This window comes from Quercus suber, unplaced genomic scaffold, assembly GCF_002906115.3.
Source record: "Quercus suber isolate HL8 unplaced genomic scaffold, Cork oak 2.0 scaffold_8, whole genome shotgun sequence".
Taxonomy (NCBI): domain Eukaryota; kingdom Viridiplantae; phylum Streptophyta; class Magnoliopsida; order Fagales; family Fagaceae; genus Quercus; species Quercus suber.
In genome coordinates this window covers 2479568-2491396 of record NW_027069474.1, presented here as the reverse complement: position 1 = coordinate 2491396, position 11829 = coordinate 2479568, and the positions used below count along the sequence as shown (strand labels likewise).

The following is an 11829-nucleotide window of genomic DNA, read 5'->3' as shown; positions in this document are numbered from 1 at the left end:
GATTAATTTTACTTTTAATATTATTTTTTTAATTTTGTNCAAATTAAAATAATTGCAACTTAGAGGTGGCAGTTTGCATTTTTTAGTCAAGTTCACTCGTGTGTTTGACACTTAACCCAACTCCTATACCCTTTTTTTTTTTTTTGGAGAGAAAACTCCTATACCTATAACAGGGGCGAGCCAGAGCGGGCCGAGGGGGGCACCTGCCCCCTTGACTCCTAAAATATCCTTGCATTTGAAGTCTACACTAGTTACTCCCTGACATAGAGAAAAAAAGAACTCCCACTTGAAAGTGACAGGAAAAAGAAAGGAAAGGGAAATTACTCTCAAAGACCAAACCATGTACATTTTCACCAATTTAACTATTCGTATAAGTTATAAGCAGCTTTTGTCTGTCCCAGTGTTGCACCTATTTCACTATTTTTTTTGGGTTGAGTTCAAGTTACACCTGGTGTAACTCTAAGTAATGTTACACTACTCAATATTTTTTAATTAGATGCGAATTGATATAAATCCACCGTTAGATTACATTATCTTCGTATATTCTTCATGCTTGCAAAATCTCAAGGAGATCAAAAATTAATAACCATGTCATCAATCAATTGTTAAAATTCAAATTTTTATAGTTTAAAATAATGCATAAAAGATGAGTTTATGGATCAAATGGTAAATAGTAGAAGATTGATATGAAAATTGGCATGCATGTTAAAAACATATAAAACATGTAATACGACGGTTGGATTTTCAAATATTAATCTAATAATAAATTATTGAGTGATGTAACATTACTTAAAGTTACACTAGGTGTAACTTGAACCCAACTCATTTTTTTATTTAATATCATTATTTTCACAATTTTTATGATATGTTTCAATATTTCATTATTGAGTGATGTTAAATATATTACAAATTTTATTACTTATATTTTACAAATTGGCATCTCACCAACCACAAAAAAATAATTTCAAACATATATTTATTATATTGTTTAAGTAACACTAATCACATTTTTACCATATCAGTTAGTAAAATTTGTAGTAGCTATGACTATGAATTGGTTATTTTTGTTTATTTATTTTAATACTATAAAATATATTCATATTTTCTTGTAATTAGTTATTTATTTTGTTATTATTATTGATTAATATTTTTTAGATTAATTTTACTTTTAATATTATTTTTTTAATTTTGTCCCCTCTAAATTAAAATCTTGGCTCCGCCACTGACCTATAATTATTAGAACTAGCAAAATTGGACTTTTTTTTTTTTTTTTTTGAATCAGCAAAATTGGACTTGGAGCTATTAACTTGCCTGAATCCTCACGAAAAGAAAGGGTATAGGTTCCCAATATATATATATATATATATAAAGGGTATGGGAATAGAAATAGCAATTGTTTTAGTCTAATAAGATTCTGAGCTCAGAGGCAATTTTGACCATTCCTGATTAAGTCGAATCTGGACCTAACTTGACCCATTCATCACGCCTCAATTATTATATTTAAATCTTAGGTTTTTTTATTGACTAGTTTTTTTAAAATGAGTTTAAAAACTAATAACATTAATCATCAACTTGAAGTGCAAGTTTCAAATATAAATATTTTTAATTTCATATTTTTTTTTTTTTTTTTTTTTTTTTTTTTTTTTTTTTTTGAGTAAGATCAAAATTATTTTTGTTTAAAATTTTTTAAATGGAAGAGTTGTTTATTTTGGAAAAAATTGGTTGATTGAGTTTATTTTTTTTATTTTTTTTCAGTTTTATTATTGGTAATTTTTATTGTTAAGCTAATTTTTTTTGGGCTTGTATATTTAGTTTTAGATTTTAGACATATAGATTTTTTTTATAGTCTCTAAAATGAAGAAAATGATAAAGTTATAAACTTTTTTATAAATTGATGATGTGATGAGTGGTTATTAGTAAGTAAAAAAATGATGTAAGTAGTTGGCCTAAATGCGAATCAATAAAAATTTGCTATCAAAACAGTTTTTAAAAAATAGTGGCTCCATCCCTGGTTGACCATAAATAACATAATTGAATTAATTTTTTTTTTATTTATAAAATGATGTATTGCATTAATTAATGTAGCCACATAATTAAAATCATTGACAACCTATGTATGTAATAGCATCTAAAATGAACTAGTATAACTTTAGTTTTAAGGGCTCCTTGGGTGTGGTATATTGGTAGGAGTTTTGAACTGGATCACACCTATGAATTCATGAGTTGTCTACTTCAAGTCACGTGCTTCTAAAAAATGTAGTGTCACCATATAAAATAACCCTAACACACTCAGGGGTGCCCCACACAATGCATACTGTGGATTCAAGTGGACTGATCAATAATCACACGTGTGAGGCCTTTTTTCATTTAAAAAAAAAAAAAAACACTTAGTTTTATGTTAAGCTTATAACTAGCGTGTGTTTCCTCGCACATGGAAATTTGTTTTGCTAGGCATCACACGTGTTGATATGTTTACATGTTTAGCGCATAGCAAGGACAGGCACTGTGCACATGGCCTATTTGTTGGGAGTATGCTAATCAATAATCATGACGCTGAATTGAATAATATTAATGGGTGTCGCTAGTTGTATTATGCAATTATATTAATTGTTATTAGTTGTATAACATTCAAGTATTTCTTTATTATTCTATATTGTTGCGGGACATTTATTTACCGCACAGCTTCCTTAAGGTTGAAAGTTTTATATTTGAAAGAAAGGAAAAAAAAAATCTCTTATTAAAATAATTAAATTTGATTTTATAACATCTAAAAGTCATGACTACTATTTGGTCTCGATCTTTGAGACTACGTTTTAGTCTTGACATTAAGACCAATTTGATATTTTTTGGACTACTATTTTGTCTTGATCTCGAGTCCACATTTTGATCTTTGACATTAAGACCAATTTGATTTTTTTTTTAACCTAAAATCAAATGTTCTTCGCGTTCGTTTGAATGATATTTGGAAATCTAAATGGACAATAATTTCACAAAGAAGAAGAATAAAGGATAATTTCACATTGACAATCTCCGTGTTTAGACTTTTCTTTCTTTTTTTTTTTTTTTATTATTATTATTATTATTATTTTTTTTTTTGGAGAATCCCGTTCTTAGACTTAAAAGAGGGGGGGGGGTGGGCGGGGTGGAATAGGGAGAACAAAGGATATGCAAATTATGATTTAAGAAATAACACAGAGCTAGGGCCAAACTTTAATGTATTGCTAAATTCGTGTCAAAAGACACTTTTTGATGCATTTGATTCTTAATTTATAGTGTTAAAGTTCTATATTAAAGAATCTACTTAAAAAATAAAAGTATTTGTTTCCCTCACTCTTATTTGAATCTTCCTCGATCTATCGAATCTCGACTTCTAGTTGATTTATCGAGATGTGGGAATCAGCAACATGAAAAGCCTATAATTTGTTTGTTTCAAACCCAATCTGAGCCCCATTTGTTGTGTTATTTAAAGGACGTTATAAGCCATCCTTAAAGGAAGAGAGAGAGAGAGAGAGAGAGAGAGAGAGAGAGAGAGAGAGCTCTGTCTATGCTGTTAGGGTTTGTGTAACCAAGTTTCTATCAACTTTACCATTCCCAATTCGAGCCCTATTTGTTGTATTATTTAAAGGACCTAGCATAGACTTGCTGTTGTGAAGTCGGTCACGGATTGAAGATCAGCACACATTGAAGAAGGTCGCTAAGAAGAGTAATCCAATCGAGTTGGAGTTGCACTTAGCTTACTAGGTTTTATTGTAGGTAGGTGATGCGGGATCAGATATTTTCATTGTACTTTTAACCTCAATCTTAGTTAGTGAAGTCTTCAAGGATAGGTGACCTATATATAATCCCATGCCCACTATGGGTTTTTCTATTTAGGTTTTCCTATCATGACTGTATCATCTATGTCAATTTTATTTTTCACTGCTTTGAACTCTAGATAAGTGATATGGTTGTGCCCAATGCATTATAATTGAATATTTGCATAATTTAATAATTTAATCAATTTGGATAATTGATTAAAATTAATAGGGGTAAAAATAAACCCAACAGAGTCTAATCTCTATCTCAGTCATTAATCATCGTAAGCAAACCTTAAATCTTTATTCTAAAGCAGAAATTTGAATTGAACTAAAGTCTAATAAAGTTCCAAGGTTTTATGGAGAGATTTCAGATAACGAGCAAAGATGTTTGAATAGCTTAGATAGGAGAAGAACCTCCATAACTTGAATGAAAAATTTATAGTTATTGCCTATTTGCCTCCTGAAAAATTTATAGCTACTAAGGCCTTCTTCAAGAGAAGCGGGATCAATAGCAAAAGTTAAGCGGATCCAATTTTTCATTCCAACAACACACCCTGCAAAACGCAAGTGTCTATGATTAATAAGATAGCATTTTAAAAAGAAAAAAAAAATAATACAAAAAATTCTGATTAGAGTAGCAGCTACATCTACGAAGACGTACAAACAATTTCATACATGTATACATATTTACAAGGATCTAAACACTAGGTTTTTAAGTTTTTATATTGACATCATTGTCCAAGATTTGTTAGTTTTTCTGTTTGTCGGCCAGGGTAGCAGCTCATTTTCTTCCTCTCTTTTGTCCATCAATTGGTAAAGGATATCAATTTAATTAGTTGTAATAGTCATGATCGACATCCAAATGTTTCAAGAATTTCTTATATATATATGATCAGAGTCTTCTTGAAAAGGTTAGTGACACACTAGAATTTGTGTTATAAGAAAATTTTCGAATACAATTGGACTTCAGATGGGACAGATTAATTGATAGGTTAATTATAGGTTTACATTGTACTATCAATGTAAATCTTATATTAATGCTAGTACAATGTAAACTAAGAATTTTTCAAACTGATATTCAACAACCCTAATTTAGGCATTAGGTATGCTAAGTTCTTACCAAACATCCCTATTAAAAAACGAGTAGAATTAGAAATTTCATATGCTAGATCTTTGATGCAATACATAGCCTAGTTGAGAATGCACTTTAAAAAAAAAAAGTATGCATGCAAAAAGAATGAGAATGATTTAAAGCAATGGCAACAAGTATAATTCTTACCTGATAGAACAATCACAGATTCCTCCTTGGCAAGCTTGAAGCAAAAGTCCATATCATCACTGATGTCTTCAAGAAGTGACAGGTTTAAGTTCGCCTGTGATTTTATTTTACTTTTGCAAAGAAATTTTCATTCAATAATGTTGACAATGTTAATGTTGAAGCACTACAAATCTGTAATTTTAAATGTCTTTACCATTACAGACATAGATCCTGCGGGTTTGTGTGGACACGTAAGGCAAGGAATCTCTTTAATTCTATCATAACAAATATTTGCAGCTTCTTTGATTATGTTAATAATTTTTGAGAAGAAATCATCTTTTGTATTCTCAAGGATCTGAGCAACTGCTCCCTGAAACAAAGAATAAGTCATTGTTCTTGGTAAGGGCTAAGAAATATAAGAGGATGGATTTTCATACATGTCTCATTGTACTTTGGAAAAGTTATCAAAGATGATGATTTATCTTGATAAATGTACATGCAGGTGGGGGAAGCAAATGGCATATTTAAAAGGACAAGCCAGATTTCATTCTAATATGAGTCTTTGGCAGCTCTATTACCTCTATGATCATGTCCGACCATGTAGAACAAATACAAAGCAATTATAAATTCATATGCATTGGACACGCATACAAGAGAATTAGTTTTAGAAAAAATTAATGTAAGAAGGAAACTCCAATTACCATCAATACACATATAAAAGTAGAGATTTTATGCGGAAAAGCATAAGGTTCTGCCAAGTGGCACCTTCCTTTGGCATAGTCTCTCTATCTTCTATATTAAACTCTATCAATAAGTGCATTCAGCCAAAAAAAAAAAATACTCTATTATTAAGGCTTATGTTTTCCCTTCATGCCTTTTAGCATACTTGGTGCAATTACGCAGTAACACAAACCAATGTCTCTTTTCACCTCTTGCTATTCTCTTACTTCTGTCTCTTCTTTTTCCCGTACATTTGGTCATGTTATGCATGTGGTTTTGTCTTAACCTTAAGGAATGAGTGCCGAAGATGAAAAGCCCTCGAATCCGCCATTGACATTCTCTCCATGCTTAGAAAAACTTATCTTTCACTCTTAAGCTTTGTTAATTTCTTCTCTTTTTGGATACAGTAAGTGCTTCATTCATGCCTATTTTTGCTTTAATTTTAATATATTTAATCTGATGGTATGCCAAATCGTGAGAAGCATAGATGGAGCTCTAGAATTATATAAAAATTATATTATTGTTGTTTAAGTGTGTGTCTTTGCCTCTTTGGCTTTATTTGTGCAGTGATCTTTGACTCTCCAATTCTTATTAATGTTTTTATACTAAAAATTTATTTTTGGTTTTATATGTTTTTGGGTGTCAAACAAAAATCCAGAAAAAAATCACTAATTCAAATGTTTGACATGAAAGCAAACTCCTTTTACATATTAGAAGCCCCAATTTTGTCCTTAAATGCTTCTTTAGCAACTTGAGAAAAGGGCTATGTCTATTGCTTAGTGGAATAGTGGATGAAAACCAACGTCAAGATCATTGAAGCTAGGTAATTTTTTTTTGCTCATATAATTCAAATTCTTCACTTTTTTAGACATAATTTTTTGTTGTTTTATCATTTGATCTTAACTTCACAAGGTTAAAATATGTTTTTATATGTACCTTCAATTGTAATAGATTTTATGATTTGACTATAGAAGAAAAAAATCCTTTGCTTGGCTGATGAGGAAGTTTGAGGAATAAGAATTGAAACTTTTAACTTTTTCTATTGTGTATTCTTTAGGGTATTGATCAACCAAATTGGACATATAATTGTAAACAATTAAAATTTATTAGGTTTTAAATCTATATTTTCTTTCACGTCCCCCTACATTCTCATATAGAATAATGAGAAACCTGTGAAATTTATATAAGAAGATATTGATTTCAAGCATTCATTTGCCCAAATATTTACATAGAAAGTAGCACCTCAGCTTTCTTCCTCACTGATCTGTTTGTTTCTACTAGCATATGTTCTTGAACCAAAATGAAGGGCAGTATGCATCAAAAGCGTATGGCATGGAAGCATATAAATAATACACATGTTTGAGACACATGCTCTATTTTGAATAGTTCTTATCTCTAATGTGGCACTTGAAGAAGTCTTAAAATTATGAACCTTACGAAATAAAGAGTTCTTATCTTTTAAATTTGAATTAGTTCTTATCTCTAATGTGACATTTGAGGATAACAAGTCATTCATTGTAGCATTGAGTTGTAAAGGGAGAGCAATTTGAATTTGAAGAAAGCAAAACTAACAACGATTGTCTAGGCTATTAATTTTGAAATTGAGATATGTGTAAGATATATCATCTTAGAGGGAGATTTAGCATATGTTATTGAAAAGTTTCAATCCAAGGAGAGAGATAATTCATGACTAGGAGCACTGGTAGAGGCAACAATATTAAGAAAACGTATTAGGCATAGTCATAAAGATAATTTTATATAAAATAAATATAGTTTTTACTTTTTAATAAAATATTTTAAAGTAAATTGATACAGTACCCGTGCATCGCATGGGACATCAGCTAGTTGTCATAATTCATAAAATTGTTTATCATACACAAGTTCTGCTGAACTTTCTTTTGCAATTATGGGCTTATTATGGCTCCAACAGCGGGGCAGGGGTTTGTTAGGAAATAGAAGTGAAACTGATTTGAGTGAAAGATATCAAGTGTTAACAATTAAATAAACTAATACAGTGCTAAAGACTAAAGTTTTTCTATGGTTGCAGAAAAAAAAGACAGACAAAAGGATGTAATGAAAAAAAAAATGATAAATTGAAACAAACATAAATTCTAATTCAATGAGGTAAGAGTAAATTGAATAATTGATGCAATTAAGGGTAACACAGAAATTGATATATAAAATACTAAGATATTTAAATAGGAAATGATAAAAATTGTTGTCTATATGTTCGTACGTGGCTTCTGATATAGGTGGTCAGGTATTCTTCCAGATATTAGGGCCTAGAAGCCCTGTCAATTGGCGTTTTTATCTGCTTATGTGCATGCAATACTTGAAAATGAGGACTTACTAATATTTGAACAAGTGAGAATATGATTAAATGTTAGTACACTGTTAAATGTACATAAAACATTATATGATACCCAAAAGGAGGCTTCTTAAATCACGTATATACCTGTATGAATGTTGCGGGTTGGGGCATATGTTGAGATAGCTTTCAAGGCTCTGCAAAACCTGGGAATATGAAAGCAAACATACAAATCTGACAATGTCAATGCTCAGCTCAACGACTTCTAAGGAACTGAAACATTCAAAAAGTAGGACTTCTTAATTAATATGTGAACTTGACAAAGGATGTGAAAATGAATTATGTTCTTCAGTTCAACGCGAAATAGCATAGGCTAGCACTTCTGGTGACTGCAGAGTGCAGATACAAATGTCCCCTCTCTTTACTAGCACAGAAGCAAGCCTTATTGTTTAGCTTGTACATGGCCTTTTAAAGTCGGCAAAGATTTCTACAGTTTTATTGACACTTCTGCTAACTGCATGAAATAGACATTTCTGCTAACTGTATGAAATTGACTTTCATTCATCACTTGCTAACTAATCCAGAAATGTGCAATCCCTCACATTCCACATACATTGGGTGAGCGAAAGAATTATTAGATGAATTTGATCAATGACAGATATATCAAGAATTATTATTTTCACCCACAAATCAAAGAAAGAATACCATATGAGAGAAATCTTGTGACAGAGAGATTGCCCTTATAGTCAAAACTCACTTAGGAAGGAGAGAGAGAGAGAGTAAAAATATAGAGATAGACCACTCACCCCAAAATTTTCAAGGATACCACTGGGTTCATTTGTCACAATCCAACCAATCCTCCAGCCAGGAACAATCCACGTTTTTGATATAGACCCAAGTGTAACAACAGGTACAATTGATCCAAACTCTCCCATTGGCACAAATGGATCACTCCCAAAAACAATACGGTGGTAAACTTCATCAGCAATCACAAGAATGCCAAGTTTTTTTGCAGGCTCGGCAACCTAAAAAACGTGAAAACAAGAACTTTAATTTCAAGAAATATATCATTGGCACTAGTCCTAATCTCACATTGTGACAACAAAATTCAAAACAACCGAAATTTCAAGTTTTAAGGTGTAGTTTGACACACCTTTTCCAAATGCTGGTACGTGAAGACATTTCCACAAGGATTGCCAGGACTAATGATAACTATAGCAACAGTGTTCTCATCAGCTAGAGCTTCAACAGATTCAAGATCAATCTCCCAACTTTGGTCGGAAAGAAGACCAGAATGGCGGACTTGGAGATGGCTGAAAGCAGCACGAACATCATAGAATGGATAGCCTGGTTTAGGAAGCAAGATGTTTGCACCAGGGCGAGCAAGGACAGATAAAATGATTTCTATTGCTTGTGAGCAACCAACAATGAGATAAACATCATCTGCCGATAATTGGTACATAAGATCACGAGAGAGATATTCAGCAATTGCCCTGTTAAGGAACGGAAGTGTGATGAGCATCAATTAGAATGACAGTAGTTCGAAATTTTCATGTGCTTTTTGTTATACTCCTATGTTGGAACTTTAATTGATCTACAACCTTATTTTAGTTTGTTTTTTTATTTTATTTTTATTTTTATAGAGTTTTAACTTATGGGGTCCGCTTCTAATGATTGTACTCTTTATCATCAGACCAAGACATTAATCGTAATTTGGTGTAGGCGAGGTAAAGATTGAATCATAAATCTCTTATTCAACCATCAAAGACTTTATCAGTTGAACTAACTGGAACCCACCCGATCTTATTTTAGTTGGTTATGCTTCTTTGTGAGGAAAGAATAAGCCCCTTTCCCTTTTCTAATTGTAGGGACCCAATTTGGATTTTCAGCCCAACAAGCCCCAGACAATAAATTTGTAGAGAATGGATTGAAGGTTTAGGCGCTGACCGTCGTTCACCAAGCATGAACTCTCTTCTTTTATAAAAGAAATACTTAGAACTATTTACAGCTGGGGGGTGCTCCTCGGCCCATGGCCGAGAAGCCCATTTTATTCTTTCTTTTTCCCCCTCCTCTAACTTTACTCACTCCTCTTTATATAGTCTTCATTATCCTATCTCGTTCTTCCATCTGTTGATCATCCATTCACCTTTCTTCTGACCGTCCGTCATATCAGAGGCCTTATCAACACTCAAGTGGTTCACACTGATCAACGTCGCCCTGCTAAGGGGTTGCATCCCCATTAATGCGGCCAGAGGGGTTAGGTGAATGCATTAAGTGTGGAGGTGACAGCTTGTTCTGGGCTTGTCCCTTCCCAAAATTATCCTTAGTATGCCGAGGACGAAGAGGTCCTCGGTGTGGGTCCAAAAAAGAATCTCTCCCTAATTTAGCCTTGGATGGTCATCCTTCCTCGGCGCGGGCCTTGGGCCTACTACACAATGGGCTGAGGCTATCAGGCCCACGGGCCCCACAATAGCCCCTCAAAACCCTGCTGCACGTTCCCTCGGACGGGGAGGAAGGTTTTGATATCCACGGGCCTTCTAGACGAATCGCCCCACTTCGGTTCGTGCTAATGCTGGTGACTTTTCGACTGCCCGATGTACGTTTTGGAGTTTCAAGACTCAGTGTGTGCCCACATTAAATTTTGGCGGCACCACGTTTCCCACTTTCAACGGTGTGATGGTAATTGTTCGGTGGGGATCCCCTGCTTTTATGGGCAGGTGGTTACATTTGGGGAACCTAGGGAGGAGTATAAGTACCTGTTTGAACCGCCTGGTTTCCTCGTTTTCGCGCTTACAACCATTGATGCGTATGATTTGAATCTGGTTCAACTTGCACACTACCTAAAGAAAATCGTCATATTTCTGTAAGTCTTCTTTTTCTGGTGGCCCCAAATTTTCCTTGATTCTATTCCTTCTTTTCTTCTTCTGGAATCTTTAGTCGTCCTTGGGGAATGGGTAAGTTTAAGAAGTTGGTTGAGTCTGACGAGATGATAAACAAATTCATTGTTGACTATGGGATACCCAATAATGTGAGTTTGAAGTACTGTAAAGAAGGGGAGTGGTACATTAAAAGGAGAGAGGGTGAAGTCGTGATCCCGATAGTTGCTTTTGTAGAAGGAGGGATGAGAATCCCTATGAGGCCAGTGACTCTCAATTACCTTAGGCATTTCCGCCTGGCTCCTACCCAGTGCGCCGTGAATGTATTTAGGATATTAGGGTGTGTAGATACCTTGAATGAGAAAATGGGGCTGAGATTGACTCACCACGATGTGAACTGGTGCTATAACCTTCATCACCTGAGGGGTAAGACGTATTATATGAAGACGAGGGACGATAGGGTCCAACTCATCCAGTGTCTTCCTGATTCTAATAAGGGGTTGACTCAAGATTTCCTCATAGCGTCGGGGGAGTGGCACGACGGTTTTCACTGCCCAACAGTAGAGGGGGAGCCAGGTAGGGTATCCAAAGTAGGAAACAATCTAGGTTTCAGTATTTTTATTTTTATAACTGCATATCCACTTTGGTTGATTAACCACAGGAGTTTCACTTTTCTTTTCGCAGATCCGCACGCCTTTGCACGTCATTTCCACCTGGTTAACAAAGCGGATTTGGAAACCGTTCTTAGGTCAGAACTTTTCCTAAACGAAACTGATAACCAGGTCAGAGCTGCTCACAAAATCCTCAGATGCGACCCAGCTCAGAAATCATTCCCAGTCCCGAAGTACATAATTAGAGCTCGTGACCCTC

The 11829-nt window shown here is 33.8% G+C and overlaps 1 protein-coding gene across 1 annotated transcript in view; it reads right to left on the bottom strand.

Annotated features, from left to right (window-relative positions):
- Positions 1–4151: 4151 nt before the first annotated feature.
- The window catches only part of LOC112000093 (probable aminotransferase TAT2), a 42455-nt gene continuing 34777 nt past the window's right edge, over positions 4152–11829 (bottom strand). The window contains exons 7-10 of the mRNA XM_065776191.1: positions 8231–8244; positions 5270–5425; positions 5077–5170; positions 4152–4351 (exon numbers count right to left, since the gene is read on the bottom strand). Coding sequence (XP_065632263.1) covers positions 4152–4351; positions 5077–5170; positions 5270–5425; positions 8231–8244 — 464 coding nt within the window. The remainder of the gene's footprint in view (positions 4352–5076; positions 5171–5269; positions 5426–8230; positions 8245–11829) is intronic.